At 41.4% G+C, this 18054-nt stretch overlaps 1 protein-coding gene across 1 annotated transcript in view; it reads right to left on the bottom strand.

Moving 5' to 3' along the window:
* Nucleotides 1–18054, bottom strand: part of LOC126184192 (uncharacterized) — a 514613-nt gene that overhangs the window by 114438 nt on the left and 382121 nt on the right. Inside the window, exon 5 of the mRNA XM_049926560.1 lies at nucleotides 453–573. Coding sequence (XP_049782517.1) covers nucleotides 453–573 — 121 coding nt within the window. The remainder of the gene's footprint in view (nucleotides 1–452; nucleotides 574–18054) is intronic.

Raw genomic sequence — 18054 nt, 5'->3', positions numbered from 1 at the left:
TTCTTTCTGAACATGGGAGTATTATTAATATATATAAATGAATCATGTTAACATAACCAATGATGGTGCAGATGAGATTACATTAAGGAAATAATTGAGCAGCATCTATACACCCAGAATATTTTGATCAATAACTATGTTTTTATGTGTTTGAGAGATTTGCTTTGTGTTACCCACATTGCCCCCAAACGTCTGTGTCCTCCTATCTTTTTAGATGCATGCCATGAAATTGGAACTTCACCAAAACTGAAAGGTGGTACTCTAACCAGAGGCATGTACTGTGCCATTTAATGAATAAATAATTTTACATAATTTTTTCTGAAGAATTTTAGATATTATTTATATGCTTCGTAGAATATTCTGCATGTTTCTTCTTCTAGAAAGAGCAGCACTAGAGATCAGCAAACATAATAGGAGTGAAACCAAAACATGTAAGTGTGTTCACAACTTACCAGCACAGATGCCCTGGTTCATTTTCTCCCATAACCTGATCTAACAGACGCTTATAATGAGGAGAACAGTGTCCTTCTCTCGTGATTGTTGACTGAATGCATGCTGCTTGTTGAAGGTACTCTGAAATTTTGAAAAGAATCCAGGTTTAGACTTAATTCTATACATTCTGGAAGTTTTTGAAAATTGAATAATGCTACCGCTAATACAGTTTTTCCATGAAATCATAAAATACTGTGGACAGCATGTCAGTGTATATAGAATGTCCAGACATTTGTTCAAAGCTCTTCACCATGTGATGCAATATTGAATTTTAAAACAAAAATGGTTGTAATACATTATGCACCATTTCTGAGGAAACCCCTGACAAAATGCATGTTGAGAGATTACTACTCAAAGTTACTACTCTAAAATAGTGTCAATAACTTTTATGTTATAAGTGAAAGGCAAAGGTTTCAGCTCTGAAATGTATCATTTTTGATAGGTACATTTTTTAGATGTATGCCTCATCTAAGCTCAAAAAATGTGCTCTTTCACTCATGAGAACCTGGTGGGAAAGCAGTTCTCAACTCAAAGATTTGTTTTAATATAGCAGTGCTTCATTAGGCATGCTCATACTGTAAGTGATATGCCCTTTATACACTGTCCATTCACTTTAATGTGAGCACCTGTCAAAAGCCTGAATAACCAGATTTTGTGCCACAGACTGCTGAAAGACATGCAAGTACTGACAGGGATGTGGAGCCATGCCAACTCCAGTGCCTCAGCCAGCTGTGCTAGCTTTTGACAATCCATGGTGTGAACAGCTGATCAAGGTGGTTCCATAGATGCTTGGCTGGGTTTAAATTTGGGGAGTCTAGTGGCCAGGGGAGTATCATAAACTCATCCTGGTGCTCTTTGAACCATACTCTCACACTGCAAGCTGTGTGACATGTTTCATTTTCCTACTGATAGATTCCATCATGCTAAAGAAAACAAACTGCTTGTAGGGATGGACATGGCCCCAAGGATAGTTGCAACTTGTGTTGATCCATTGTACCTTCAAGAATGACAAGATCACCCAGGGAATACCACAAAAACATTCCCCAGATCATAATGCTCCCACCTCCGGCCTGGATCCTTTTGACGATTGTTGCAAGATGTTTTCTTTCAGACATTTCGCGCCATACATGGCTTGGCCATCTGTCCAATGGAGCATAAAATATGATTCATCTGAAAAGGCTACCCATTGCCACTCAGTGGACATCCTCTTGTGGTATTAGTGTGCCAATTACAGTCATTGACTCCAATGAACAGCAGTTAGCAAGGGTGTCTTTAAACAGCTGCTTGCCGTGGAGACCCATTGAGGAGACACTGTTGGTAGCCGCTTGGTTCATCTGGGTAGTCAGTTGCTCAATAGTTGCACATCTATTCTCCCGTACACATCTCTGCAGCTGTTGCTCATCTAAGGTCCGTGGTGCACCACCAGTTGCCTCAGTGCTGGTTTTGTATAGCGCCATTTTGCAATGTACAGTATACCTTAACAACAGCAGTACATGAACAGTTTAGAAACTTAGCTGTTTTGTAAATACTTCCACCCCTGGCCTGAAAGCCAATGATCATGCCTTTTGGGCGTCAGATAAATCACTCTGTTTCCATATTACAGCAGTGGCTGCACAGTTTTCCACATCCCCTGACACATTTCATATACTCTCCACTGCTAGTGCTGCCACCTGCCGAGTGTCAATGGTTACTGCACACTAACATCTAAGACAGGCAGTGGTCACATTAACGTGACTGGACCAAGTGTTGTAGGACACAATATGATCAGCAATTGGAGAAGCAAAACTTTGTAGCTGGTGGTCACTGTTGGTAGCGGCAAAAAGGCAAAAGCCGCTGTTCAGTGCAGAAGGACTACAGTTGAACCCTGATTGACATTAGTGGTATTTAAACTGGTGTAGTGTTTCAGAAAGTTAATCAAAAACCAAGATGACATGAAAGTCTTTGTAAGCCAAAATCTATAATACCAACTTCCAATTCCATAAATATAAACAGGGAAGAGCACTGAATCATTATGTATTTAGTAGGATACTATGTTACTGGAAGTCTCATTCAGTACTTTGCAGTGAATGTAGGTGAGCGTTTGTCATGCTGATAGATTCCTCTGTCATTGCTTGGTAGAAATGAGGGTTGAACCATGGACTTCTGATTTGTAATCTGACATTTACCTACTTAGCTACTGAACCATATTTAAGGACTGACATTCTTATCAACCAGATCACTGCAGCAAAGATTTGGACTATACTAGGAACTTCAAGCAGAGTAGCACAACTGGTGTGATATGAGATGCAAATGGCACATTTGTTTACTCCTATCTCTAGTTACTCAGACAAAGAGACAGAACACTTATACAAGAAAATAAAGATCCTGCATGATAAAAGAACTGACTGCCACTTCAGGTTTATAAATGGAGATCTAAATGCCAGAGTGGACCTTAACCTGAAGAAGTTAATGTGTACACTGTGAACTCTTTCATTAAGAAACACCATACTAAAAAGTAGCTCTAACTATGAAACAGACCATAAGCTCACTGACTATCAAAAAATATGACTCCATTTTAAATAACTTTAACACTGGAAATGACCATGGGTTGTGTGTGTACTAGATAGGCAAAAAATGATCAAGGAGAAGAAAATAATTTTGAATATTGATTATCTGAGTAAGAAAAGTGTTGTGACTCGCCGATTATTCAAAGTGCTGCCGCGCAATTACGCACGTCCTCTACGTGCGGCGCTGTCTGCCAGCCAGGCAGCAGCTGCGCCACCTAAGCGGCCAGCCGAGCAGCGGCCGCTAGACTGAGACTCAGTGTTTAATCTAATGCCGACTTGTACACAGGTCAACTTACTCAGTGACTTATATGTGTTGTTGTGTTGTCCGAAAAATGTGTTAAATTTGAAGATATAAAAATTGGCGACGAGGTAGTGGATTTTTCCTTTTCACCGTTGACTCACAGGGTTCCATTGCTACTGTCGAGCAGCTCTTATTCCTGTGGCCCTTCGTGATCGGGTAAAACAGGAGTTGGATCGTCTCACTGCTTCAGGGGTCTTGCTTCCTGTCACTTCCAGTGAGTGGTCCTCTCCTGTCGTAGTTGCTAAGCCCAATGGTGATATTCGTCTCTGTGGCGATTTCAAAGCCACTGTCAATGCTCAATGCCTCATCGACATTTACCCTATGCCCCGTCCTGAAGAACTGTTCACTAAACTCGCTGGAGGACAGTATTTTTCTAAAATTGATCTGTTGGAAGCTTATCATCAACTTCCTCTTGACGCTGCTTCCCGGCAGTTTCTGGTCCTTAACACGCCTTTCGGCCTCTATCAATACCAACACTTGCCATTCGGGGTTGCTAGTGCCCCTGCTCTCTTTCAGCGATTCTTGGAACAATTATTGCTCCCTGTCCCGGGGTGTATCAATTACATGGACGACATTGTTGTCACTGGCTCCACCATTGAAGAACATCTTCAAAATCTCCGCACACTTTTTAATGTCTTACAGACTGCCGGTCTTAAGTGTAATCTTCAGAAATCACAATTCTTTCAGGCGTCTATCACGTACTTGGGGTTTCAACTCTCTCGGGATGGTATTCGTCCGCTTCAACACACTGTTGCTGCGATCGATGCCCTTCCTCGCCCTACATCTGTTAAGGAACTGCAGGCTTTCTTGGGGAAAATAGCATACTATCACAAGTTTTACCGTCTGCGGCATCGGTGGCTCAGCCGTTGCATCGCCTGTTGCATAAAAACGTGCCTTTTCACTGGTCCGCGTCATGTGACGCGGCTTTCAGGAAATTAAAGACTGCTGAAACAGGCCCCGTGCCTGGCTACTTATCGACCTGGCCAACCTCTTGTTCTTGCCACAGACGCCTCTCAATACGGGGTTGGTGCAGTCCTTGCACACCGTTTTTCTGACGGTTCGGAACAACCCATCGCTTGTGCCTCCAAAACGCTCATGGATGCCCAACAAAAGTATTCTCAAATTGAGAAAGAAGCTTTGGCCATCATTTATGCTCTTCATAAGTTTGGTGTTTTTCTCTATGGCTCAAAATTTCATCTTGTTACGGATCACAAACCACTTGTTTCCTTGTTTCATCCATCAACATCACTTCCCGACAAGGCTGCACACCGCCTCCAGCGTTGGGCTCTTTCCTTGTCCCGTTTCAATTATGAGATTCATTTCCGGCCAACGGCTCAACATGCAAATGCTGATGCTTTGTCTCGCCTTCCCATGGGTCCTGATCAGGCATTCGATAGGGATGAACTTTTGTGTTTCCACCTGGATGTTGCCGAGCAGCGGGTTGTGGTCGGGTTCCCCATCACTGGGGACAGGCTGGCGGCTGCTACGGGTTCTGACCCTACCCTCTCCCGGGTTTTACGCTGTATTCAGAAGGGTTGGCCAGATCGCCCGTCCGCTAAGACTTCTGATCCGTTGCGGAACTACTACACTTTGCACTACCGCCTCACGGCTAGGGATGGTGTTATCCTCCTCTCCACTGACAATGCTTCGCCGCATGTTGTGGTACCTGCGTCTTTGCGTGCTTCAGTCTTGCGCCTCCTTCACCAGGAGCACTGGGGTGTGTCTCGCACAAAATCTCTGGCACGCCGTCATGTGTACTGGCCTGGCATCGATTCTGACATCGCACACATGGTCGCTGCCTGCGGCCCTTGTGCGTCACAGGCCGCTGCCCCGAAGTCATCTTTGTCACCGTGGCCTTCGCCTGAGAAGCCCTGGGAGCGCATTCATGCTGACTTTGCGGGACCCTTTATAGGTACTTATTGGCTCCTCGTAATTGACGCCTATTCTAACTTTCCTTTCATTGTCCGTTGCACGTCACCTACCACCGCGGCAATCACCAGTGCTCTCGCCCGCATTTTTTCTTTGGAAGGCCTCCCCTCTACTCTTGTTACTGATAATGGTCCGCAATTTGCCTCTTCCGACTTTGCGAATTTTTGTGCTCGTCACGGCGTTACGCATGTCACGGCCCCGCCGTTCCATCCACAATCCAACGGTGAGGCTGAACGACTGGTCCGCACATTTAAGGCTCAGATGCGGAAACTTCTGACTTCTTCTGCTGCTGACGACGCGCTTCTCCAGTTCCTGGCATCTTACCGTCTCACCCCCATGGGCGATCACAGCCCGGCTGAGCTTTTACATGGCCGACAGCCCCGCACGCTACTTCATCTTCTGCGGCCTCCCACCTCACGGCCGCGGGTGCCTTCACTTGGCCGGTTCACCGCCGACGACCTCGTCTGGGTACGGGGATATGGCAGGCGACCAAAATGGAGCCTGGGCCGCATCCTACGACACCGTGGCAGACACCTATATGAAATCCAGACGGACACGGGTGTTGCAGTGCATCATTCGGACCAGCTTCGGCCTCGGGTGCCAGCAACGCCTGTTCCGAATGCCGCCACACCACCTTTGGCTCTCCCTGATGCTCGGGATCTTGGCATCTCTCAATACTCACAACGCAGCCCTCTCACCGTCATCGCGATGCCAACACCAGAACGGACGCCACCAGGAGACGTGCCCATGCAGGAACCGGAGGACCGTCCTCTGTCAGAGTACATCTACTCGCCTCCTCCTCCAACAGACGCCGACACATCGCCCATGTCTCCTGTCATATCAACTGGACTTGCCGCAACGGGCAGATTGGTGCAGGGGGCCCCAGCAGATTCAACCCCTACGTCTCCTGTCATCTCGACCCGTTATCATCGGGGACACTTCCGTCCGTACGGGAAGCCTCCTCCTCGAGACTTTACGGCAAGTCAAACAACGCCTATGGACGTTAGCCATCTCCAGGACACCTCCATCAAGACCAGTGCAACAATTTCAAAGGGGGGAAAAGTGTTGTGACTCGCCGATTATTCAAAGTGCCGCCGCGCAATTACGCACGTCCTCTACGTGCGGCGCTGTCTGCCAGCCAGGCAGCAGCTGCGCCACCTAAGCGGCCAGCTGAGCAGCAGCCGCTAGACTGAGACTCAGTGTTTAATCTAATGCCGACTTGTACACAGGTCAACTTACTCAGTGACTTATATGTGTTGTTGTGTTTCCGAAAAATGTGTTAAATTTAAAGATATAAAAAAAAGTTAGTAGCCTCACAAAATAGTTCAAGAAAGATTGTCAGACAAGTCATGTGGTGCAACTGAACATGCTGATGTGAGCTATGATGAAAATAGCTGCAACAAAGGAAAACACTAAGCTTAACGGAAAGTTAAGCAATGAGACAAAACGTATGCTATTAAGGAAAAATAAAGCAAAAATTCAAATCAGTAAGAGTGAAATAGAGTTGTGCCACACTGTTAGAAAGAAAAATAAAGCTGACATAATGAAGAAATACATCAGCACATCTGCAGCTTCTACCACAATTTATCCAAAATATTGGAAGAGACAGAGCAGCTACCAGAAACAGTAGGTAACCATGAGAGCAGCTAATGAAGTATGTGATAACACCTAAATTATAGCCAGATTTGGCCTTATTTCTTTTATTTATTACTGTGAATGTTAACAAATGTTTCTAATTCTTGAGCATAAATTTTACCATAAATATATTTTTGTTTATGCATTGATATATTCACTTTATGCAGAGATGCCTTTTGAAGATTAATTTTAAAAATTCATCAGCATATCCTGTTCAAACAAAACTAAATTATCTGCTAATAATTTTAACAGAGTATTTAAACTGCAGATAAAATTTATGTCACCATTTATATTTGCATATTTATTCGGTCAATACGTAATTGATGTTGTAACATGCAGGTAACAAAAAGGTTCCAGTTTTAATACTGCAAATGTTTTAATCTTCCTTACCAGCTGTTATCACTAAAAATCTTCACATAAATACATGTGCCACTAACTAACTAAACTAACTGTTCTCAAGAAACACTCACTAAACTAAATTTGATGAATAACCTAAAAACAGAAATCGCACTAATACATTATTGACTTGTTGAAAGTTCTACAAGCCTCAAGATAAAACAGCTTATATATTATTGTTCACAGACACTGTGTCAGACTGTTTTTGATGTGGACTAAGTTCACATCTGTAAAGCTCTTTGCAGTGTTTGCAGGAGAATGACAATGAAAAGGGTTCTGTGTTTTATGTGTTGAGATTTTCATGTGGAAATGTGAAACGGTGTGTTAAATTTCAAGTGGCATGATAAATAAACCACAATTTCTGAAATACCCTGGACCTTGAATGTGGCATTACACAACATCTGAACGTCTCTGGACGCTGACACCTTCTTAGAAGGCTGAATGAGTTTTTTAAAAATTGTTCGATGTCACCTTTCTTGCACTTGAATATCCTTTGCTTGCTAAACAGTAAATATTTTTATGTAATGTCAGTGTGAATTATAAACACAAATTTCTTATTGCTAAAGCAAGGGAGTAGTGTCATAAGTAGGAACTGCCACTGGGATTATGTGCTGCTTTGGCTGAAGTATTAATAGTTTTTGCATTACAGAGAAGTGCCACAGAAAACCACACTTCACTGATGAATGTTATGTAAGCAATATGCTACGAAGAAACATGGAATCTGGATACTGAAGGAACACTGATTTGGAGTTGAAAGCTGCAAAAGAACTTTATGCCTACACAAGCCACAAGTAAATAAAAGCAATTAAAATAAATCTCATGATCTTTGCACAAGGATACAGAAGCAATAATTACAAGCTCAGTATCCAAGAATTATTACAATTGTAACACTCTGGGGTGAAGTTTTTCTAAAATGACCAATATAAGTGCTAACATCAAAGGGAAAAACGGTGCAGAAGGAGTGGTGGTAGATGCAAGGTATGATATTTTTGATGATTCAAGTGATGTGTAGGTGGATAAAAGATCGGAATCGAATGAATTTTTGAGATCTGTGTTAGAAAAAAATGGGAGAATTGGGCTCAAAGTTAGCAAATCTGAATCATCAAGGAATTCAAATAAAGGCTCTTTAAAAGAGGACTTGGAATCTTCAGTGAAGTCAAACAGTGCATTTTAAGATCAAGAATGAGGAAAATAGAATCCTCAATTAAAACAAATACTAATTCTGTGAAATCAGAATTATCTAACCAAATTATAGACTTTAAAAAAAGATGGAGGCTAGTTTAAAAAATATGGATGCAAGAGTAGACGCTATTGAAAATTGATTAATAGCATTAGAAATTCATTAATTCAAGATAATAATCAGACGGAGACTATTGAATAGCTACAGACGATACAGAAAACTGTAGAAGATAAATTACTCATTCAAATACTGAAACAGTGAGACAATTATCTAAATTAAGTAAAAAGATAGAAAATGTAATAAGAACATAAACCATGATTTATATGTATTGGATCAAAAGTTAATAGAGGTCAAAGAAAATTTTGTTACTAAAAATGAACATAAAAGATACATAAATATGGTCCAATTTACCAGTCAAAAATTGTCCTAATGACAATTTGCACCCTGTTGACTTTCTACAACATTGTAAAGACAGCAATGTGTGTGGTATGCAATACAATTTAAAAATTAAAGTTGTCAAAAAGTTTCTTGAAGGAGATGCATTGTCATGGACAAAATTTAACTTTGGTCAGTAGACATTATTTCAAGATTTTGAAAAAAAAAATTTAACTAAATTCTGGTCAGACTCAGAACAGGCTAGAATTAAGTCTGAATTTTTGAATGGTCATATTCACAGAGAAAGAAATGGCTCTATGCAAGATTTATGTTGGAATCAATTAAGGAAATTAGTTCATGTAGACAAAGCCTTTGATGAAATGACAAAGACTGATGCAGTTAATAGGAGATTACCTCAAAGGTTACAGCTGGAGCAACTTCATGGGTCATGTGATTCTCCTGACTTATTTTTGAAATATGTTGATATATGGGACAATGTCTCTGGATAGAAATACTGGACAGTACTTTAACCAAGAACATAATTATGTTGGGGGATTGAATCTGGTTTTAATAGGGAAAACTATGGGACATGAGATAATGAGAGCCACATATTTGGAAATCAGAACAGTGGGGCAAGTGACTATAATGGGAATGTAAGAGACAGGCAGTGGGGTAGAAATGATGACAACAGGAATAGAAGTTGGGATGCAGTACTTGGAATACATCCAAATTGGAGGCAAGATAACAGAGAAAACTCAAAGCCACCTCAATTCAGGTCCACAGTTTTGGGGGGAACAGAATAAATAACTATAGCACCTCCAATGTAAACTGGAATGGAAGAGGGAAATTCAATGTCAGCAGATGGAAACAGAATAGCCAGTATACTTACCATGTGAACAAATTAGAGTTTGATAAAACTCTGGGACACCATGAAAGTTAATAATCGTTCAGAAAGTAAATTTGAACATAAAAGATACATAAATGTGTGTTGGGATTCTACCTGAGTTTTGCAATTGGGCAGAAAGTGAAGTAAAGAATATAAAGAAGGAAGATAATGAGTGTAATAGTTATGATCTGGGAAGATTATATGAAGGGAAAGTAGGTGACGATATGAATACTAGTAACAGGTAGCAACAACCTGAGAATATGATGTTAATGAGATGAAGGGAAGGTGAGGGGAAGGAGGTGTGTATAGGTATGCTGAGAGTGATTATGATGAAGCAAATAGAGATAATTTTGCTAATAGTGAGGAAAGTGATATTGAAATGGAGGATAAAGCTTATGTTGAAATAAATGTAGATGATGTAATGAAGTTCAGTGGTGATGGAGTTTTGTGTAGTGGTATAGGAGGAAATGAGATTACTAGGGAAAATGTTTCAGAGAAACAGATGTTGCCTGCTAATACTGGTCAGCCTTTAGTCATTTAAGGATTGGGAAGAGAGACTGGAGGAAATTAGAGAGGAAAGGAGAAAATTTTTTAAGATTAACGTGGGATGCTCATAAGAAAAACAGCAGTAATTAAAAATTTTGGGAAATGATTGCTAAAATCAGAAAGATCTCTCATCCAAACTGGTGGAAAGATCTGAAAAACTGACTGAATAAAATTGGAGAACTACAAGTAGTTTGTTTTGTGTACAGCACATGGTAGAAAAAGATGATAAAAGGAAGGGTCACAAGTGGCTGCTCTTAATCTATTTAAAACTGAAAGTGAGGAATTTCTTGAAAAGGATTAATTGGAAGATAAAAATTTTAAAGAAACTGAAAATGATTTTTTTTAATGCTGAGGGAAAAGATGTAGGTGATGAGCTAGGCTAGCCAAATATTAAAGTGAAAATAGATGGCAGGGAAGAGAAATGTTTACGTGACACAGAAAAACACAAAGTGCCTATATTTAAGAAAGAAGTAGCAGAAAAAAAATTGCAGAAAATAAAAAGAGGGAGGAAGTAATAAGTACCCAAGGTTCAGAAACCTAATAAAGAACAAAGAACTTTTACGTTAACCCTTGAGCAGGCCAGGCATGCCTATGTATAAAGTGCACAAAAAAAAAAAGTCTTTTACCATTCCATTATCGTTTCACAATTGTGGGCCCATACCTATTCCTTCATTAGTGCATCAACTAATGTGGTGATAAGTTGTGTTGTCTTCCGTCCAAGTGTGCAGCAGTAACATGAATTAAATAGCAAGCTATGCAAGAAAAAGTTTACAATCCATGTAATAACAAGCCCATAATGAGGCAGTTGTCTACAAGTTAATTAGTAACTGAATAAGCAGTTGGCTGGGATCTGAAGTTACTGTGGTGTTTAATGCTCCAAGAAGGTCATTTCTTAGAGTGACACTCGCATGTAACAAAAGAGTGATACTGTGAAACTTTATTTTATTATTGTTTAATTAAACAGTGCTAGCTCATATAATGTAAATTTATTTTAATGTTGTTGAATTAAATAAGATTTGACTGTGATTTTGCTCATGCATATTGACATTGGTGACATAAATACAGCTACACTTTATAAGAGGGTTGGAGTTTTAATAGTGGCAACTATTTATTTACATCAGGTTACCTTCCATTCAGAAAGCTGTTGCACTCAGTAGCTGTTATATTGACTTGTAAATTATAGATTGCAGCAATCAGTTGTCCTTTTTAAATTTTATTGTGCAGATCTAGATTTCGGATGGAAGCCACTAGTATTCAATGAACTGTGGATGAAGCCTGACCAACAGGGAATTACATGCATTGAGTGAAAATAATAATGCATTGAGAATGGCAATCTTCTAGCCTAAATCTAGATCTGCACAATAAAATTTAAAAATGGCAACTGATGAGCGCAATCTATAATTTACAAGTATTTATTTACAGCTCATACAAAACAGATACGTGTTTCAAAGTTTTTCTGACCTTCAAAGTAGTCACCAGTGTGTATAATCCGTTACCAGCAATGTGGAAGTCGTAGGATACTCCTAGCAGTGCTAGTTGTGTTGACAGTTTGAGCAGCATGGTGTATTTCCCAATGAATTTGTAGCAGTTCTGAAGTGAAAGCCGTGAAGTGTCTTCTTCAGTTTATAAATCGAGTTGAACTTATGAGGGCTTAAGTCAGGGGAGTGCAGTGTTTTCTTTAGTTTAGAAATCGAGTTGAACTTATGAGGGCTTAAGTCAGGGGAATGCTGTGGGTGGTATAGCACATAGCAGATCCATCAGTCAAACAGATCAGTAACAGCTTGCGCTGTATGTGCTTGAGCATTGCCCTGCAAAATGATGGTCAGGTCCTGCAGAAAGTGTCATCACTTCTGTCTCTAAGCTGGTTGTAGGTTGTGTTCCAAAAATGAACAGCATAGAGATAGAAGTGATGATGCTTTCTGCAGGACCTGACCATCATTTTGCAGGACAATGATCAAGCACGTACAGTGCAAACTGTTACTGATTTGTTTGACTGCCGGGGCTGCTAAGTGCTATACCACCAACTGCATCAACCACCTACTGCACTCCCCTGACTTAGGTCCTCATGAGTTCAACTTGATTTCTAAACTGAAGGAGACACTTCATGGCATTCACTTCAGAACTACTACAAATTCTTCAGGCAGTAGACAGGTCTGCTCGAACTGTCAACACAACTGGCACTGCTAAGAGTATCCTATGACTTCCACATCACTGGCAACGGTTTATACACAAAGCTGGTGACTACTTTGAAGGTCAGTATAACTTTGGAACATGTATGTATTTTGTACAAGCTGTAAATAAATAGTTGCCACTATTAAAGTTCCAACCCTCGTATGTTTACAAACAGCACCAAGTGCTTGCTCATGTTATGAAAAACAGTGCACCCACTTTAGGGTTACATGAATATGTGTGTTGTATGTAAAAAATTACTTTTTCTAAAATGTTGACTTGTGTGAAATAAAGAAATTTTTTGACATTTACATTGGCCACCTTGAAACACTTTTGAATCCTAATCCTAATGCTTATAGACTGGTCCATCACAAATCTAGAAAATTATTTGGCTGTGTAATATCACAGAACTGAAACTATAAAAATATGATCTCTAAAACTATATTCCTTGTCAGTTCAGTTATTTTACAAATGTCTTTGATTCAAACAGCAGAATGCAAAGACCAATTAAAGTAATGCATGCACACTTGAAAGCCATGCACATTAGCAGTATGTTATCGTCCATGAGAATGCAATATGAAAGAGCAATAGTGTGAACATCCAATAGAGCCCACCCCGGGTGGGAGCCTATTAAAATCCTGCCGCTCCGTGCTCGTGGTCAGTGGTCACATTATTACTGCTTGCATATCTTTGCCTTATCTTATTGTGTTAGGTGTATGTTATGGTGATTTGCATACATGCCACAATCTAATAAAGTTGTACTAACATTCTTGGTTGTGTTGTGTGTCCAAGTTACATGTGGCAATGAGGATGGAATCGTTCTCTCCACATTTTTCAATCTCTGGTTGATACTCCATTGTGTTTATGATGTCTGATAGTGCTATTGATGAGTTTTTATGCCAGTTGGTTGATCATCAAGGGATTCTTACTATGGCATTGGTGCATCTCAGTCAACAGCAGAAGGTGTTTTCCACAGTGCAACACAATAAAACCCAGATATTGCAAATGCTTGCCTCTGTTTTGGGCAGTTTGGGGCTGTCTAAGTCTACATCACCTCCTACATTGTCCCTTGCATCTTCTGTTTTACCTATCGCTACCCTGGTTGTTTATTTCCTGCCGTTTCTGACTTACGATGAATCTGTTGAAAAACGGGAAGCCTACGAAAAATGGTTGTGTCAACATTTTCCTGTGTGTGGGTTGACTGATGTTACCTTATGCCTTGCTTTTTTTTCATCTTGGTCATTGCCTCACATGTGTCAACTCTTTAGCCAACTATCCCTCCTGTAGCATCCATCTTCACTCTCTTTTGATAACATGTGACTTTCTTTCAAAATACTACTGTAAACAGAGACACGTTATTGTTGTTTGAGTTGAGTTCTGTAGGAGTCACAAGAAACCAGAACATTCCTATAAGACTTGGGCAGCCATCATTGTCACTTTATCACTGATGTACATAAGCAGTTGTGTGCCGACCAAATGGTTTGTCATTTGGTTTGGCCCTGATTGTATGGTTCATGAGTGGGCCCTTCAATGTGAAAACCCCTCCTTCTCCAATGTTCTGACTATTGCACAATCATTTGAGGCTTCAAGGGCTGTGGGTACTCAAATTGAATCGTGGTGTGAGATTGCAGAATTTCAACTCACTTACCCCTGCCATTTGTCCAACGGTTCACAAGGGGAAATATGGTGGCAGCAGTCTGTGTGTGAGCAAAACATCATAAAGGCTGGCCCAACTCCTTGCAGCCATGGCCACAACAGCAGCACAGCAAGCCTGGTAATGAGCAACAACTCAAGTGGTCCATGATTCGGTCTTATCCGTCATGTTTTGTCACTCATGATAGGCCGGCTTGTCCTAAGCAGTGGGCCTTTTGCCACAGTGCAGCAAAACAGTCCACATTGCTCCTATTTGCAACGCAAAATTCCAACAGCCTATTGCAGATGCTGTCATGAATGTCAGTTGTGTATCGGCAATATCCAATGAAGCCGGTAAGCTTTTAATTGATGTCAAGGATATCAGAAGGCCATGCACATGCAAGTCAACTATGCACATGCAAGTCAACACTGGTTCTGTTGTATCACACTCAACTTGCAAATGTACATGGACTTGGGTTCTCCCCCTTTGATGCCACTGCCACGTACATTAATCACCTACAATAAACAAAGCATTCCAATATTAGGTAGTTTTAGGTCCCAGTCATACAAATTAGTGGTTCGTCTGCCATCTTTCCTGGTGGTAAACAATGTCCACACCAAAAATTTTTTTGGTTTGGATGCCTTTAAGCTTTTTGGGTTTACTGTTTCCAGTGAAATTGATCTCATCTCTGATCAAGTGCCTTATACACAACTCAACTCTTTATACTCTGAATTTTCCACATTGTTTCTGTGGGCTTGGGCAGTGCCACTAATTTCAAAGCCCACATCACCATGAAACCTTCAGCCAGACCCTGTTTCTTCCAGCTCAACCAGTGCCAATGGTATTCTATGACCAAGTGAAGGCAGAGCTTGTCTGCCTCACAGCCTCGAGAGTTGTCCAACTGATTGCATCCAGTGAATAGGCTACCATCTTAGACATTGCCAGGAAGCTGTCAGGATGGTTACACTTTTGTGGTTATTTCAAAGGTTAGTGCCACTAATTTCAAAGCCCACATCACCATGAAACCTTCAGCCAGACCCTGTTTCTTTCAGCTCACCCGGTGCCCATGTGAATGGGCTACCCCCTTAGTCATCGTCAGGAAGCCATCGGGGTGGCTACACCTTTATTGTGATTTCAAGTTTCTATCATTGGCATTTACCCCTTGGCATGCCCTGATGAACCTTTCACTAAGCTTGCTGGTAGTCAGTATTTTTTCAAGATTGACCTCTCTGATGCACATTTTCAGCTTCCCATTGATGCAGACTCTCAATGGCTCTTGGTCATTAACACACCTTTTGGCTTGTATCAATACTTGTGGTTACCATTTGGCGTGGCCAGTACCCCAGCGATTTTTCAACAGTTTCTCAAACAACTTACGAGGTCTGTGCCTGACTGTGCCAGCTATCTTGATGATATTGTGGTCCTCAGCTCCTCCACTGCTGAACATCTCAACAACTTATGTATGCTCTTTTCAGTGTTACAGGCCTCTGGGTCAAAATGCAATTTGGAAAAGTGCTACTTCTTTCAGCTTTCTATTGTTTATCTTGGGTTCGAGGTCACTAGCACTGATACGAAACCTCTTCTTCAGAATGTCTCTTCCATTGTGGCTCTTCTGCATCCTACATTGGTCACAGAACTCCAGTTTTTTTAGGTAAGCTTGCTTATTATCATCAGTTTTTGTGTCTGCCCCTGGTAGCTGAGTGGTCAGCGTGACAGAATGTCATACCTAACAGACCAGGTTTGATTCCCAGCTGGGTTGGGGATTTTTTCCACTCAGGGACTGAGTGTTGTGTTGCCCATATCATCATCATTTCATCCCCATTGATATGCAAGTCACTGAAGTGGAGTCATCTCGAAAGATCTGCACCAGGCGAACGGTCTACCCAACGGGAGGCCCTAGCCACATGGCATTTCCATTTTCCATCAGTTTTTGTGGGGTGGCATCAGTTGCACAATCGTTACATGCCTTGCTGTACAAGGGAACATCTTTCCACTGGTTACAGTTGTATGAAACATCATTTTCCAAACTGAAGTCTATGTTACAACCTGCACCTTGCCTTATACCCTACCAACTGGGTCAATATTTAGTGTTAGCAACAGATGCATCCCAACATGGGCTGGGAGTGATGTTAGTTCATAAATATTCTGATGGCTGCAAGTGACCTATTGTGTATGCATTGAAGGTGCTTAATTTGGATAAAACTGGTTATTCAGAAGTAGAGAAAGAAGCCCTGACCATTGTGTATGCCTCAAAGAAGTTTTATGTTTTCCTGTATGGCGTAAAATTCCATCTTATCATGGACCACAAGCTGTTAGTTTCTCTGTTTAACCCCTCAGCGTCATTGCTAGACAAAGCAGCACATTACCTTTAACATTCAGTGCTGTTCCTCTCTCGGTACAACTATGAGATTCACTTCTACCCCATGGCTAAACATGTGAATGCTGATCTGGTCTCCTATCTTCCAGAGCCAGTAAGGACTCAGTTTTTGATCAGGAGGAATTACTCTCTTTCCATGTTGATGACTGTGCTCAACAAACTGTCAATGGTTTCCCAGTCACTAGCACTCAGGTTGTGCTGGCTAGTGCCACCAATCCAATTTTATGGAAAGTGATACATTGCGTACACCGTGGCTGGCCTGAGGTGTCTCCATCACAGGCACTCAACACCCTCTGTAGCTGCTGTGTGATACGGGTAACATAAGCACGTTACAAACACAAAAAGGTAACAGACACCAGGAAGGTAAAATTATTACCTTACACCACACTGCACAATGCACTTTGCTCAGTCAGTATTCAAGGTTACCACAGCAGCTCCCCACCTCCATCCTCCATGGAAAGCTGTAGAGGCTACAACTAGAAAAAATGGCACATTGTGCCTCAACTTTCTTCTACCCACCCTGAGGACTTTGGAGGAGGTGACCAACATATTCCTGTGGCAGGCTGCTGAAGTGGGGACATGGCTGGGCCAATTCAGAATGAGGTGAGGGTGGTAGAAGGGGGCAACCAACAGAGAGTGCAAAAATATTGGTAGAAATCTCAGTCAGCTAGGCAAAATTATCCTGCTGCTTTATGTCCACATGAGAGCGTGGCATGCCAGGAACATCCAGGTACTTGCATGTGAGCAGTCTGGCTGTGCGGATCGATATGGGAGAAGTATGAACTGAGGCAGGAAACTATGCTGTACCTTACACAGATGTTGCTGGATGCAGAGTGGAGGGGGTGCAGCCATTGCATGTTGTTTTCATACTGGTGTTAATACCACATAACTGCTCTCACACTCATTTGTCGAACTATCAAGGAAAGCTGGTTTAAGTTGCTCAATGGACACAGTTTCATTCACACCACCATTGCCGATGACAAAGTTGTTCATTATCCTTGTTGTTACTTGATATAGGCCAGAATTTGGAGGAGTAGAAGGCACACATAAAGTGTCATCACACAGCCAAACATGTTGTGGTTTTCAAATGTGAAAATAAAAGGACAGTGTTGTTCATTGTGTTGAGGGTTATGTGGGCAAAGTTCTTGTATGAGCAACTCAAGTTTCCATAGAAAACCTGTGTGGTCACAGAACAGCCAAGTGGTTGGGAGAGTTTGCATGATAAAGTCACCAGGAACACATAGCAGTTTACCAAATACCAATTGCACCAACAAGAAAGACAAATCATCCTTTACAGCTGTGTGTAGGCCTAGCATAGCCCATGGCAATAAATTGATCCAGGCATCTTTGTGGCACATGAGAAGAGATTTTAGAGAGTGATGCATGTGCTCCTCCATGTCATTATTGGCAGCGTGATAGCTTGTATGACTGTGATGACTGCCACAAAGGTTAAGTAGCTCATTGAACAGAAAATCCTCAAACTGATGTGCTGATATTGGATTTTTGACACCATTGCTAATAATATAACACTCCCAGAGACTGTTTTCAAACATCTTGGTCAGCCACACCCAAGAATGTTGTCTTTGATG

The sequence above is a fragment of the Schistocerca cancellata genome, chromosome 4, assembly GCF_023864275.1.
Source record: "Schistocerca cancellata isolate TAMUIC-IGC-003103 chromosome 4, iqSchCanc2.1, whole genome shotgun sequence".
Lineage (NCBI taxonomy): Eukaryota > Metazoa > Arthropoda > Insecta > Orthoptera > Acrididae > Schistocerca > Schistocerca cancellata.
Note: the sequence above shows the minus strand (reverse complement) of the source record. Positions and strands in the feature narration are given on the sequence as shown.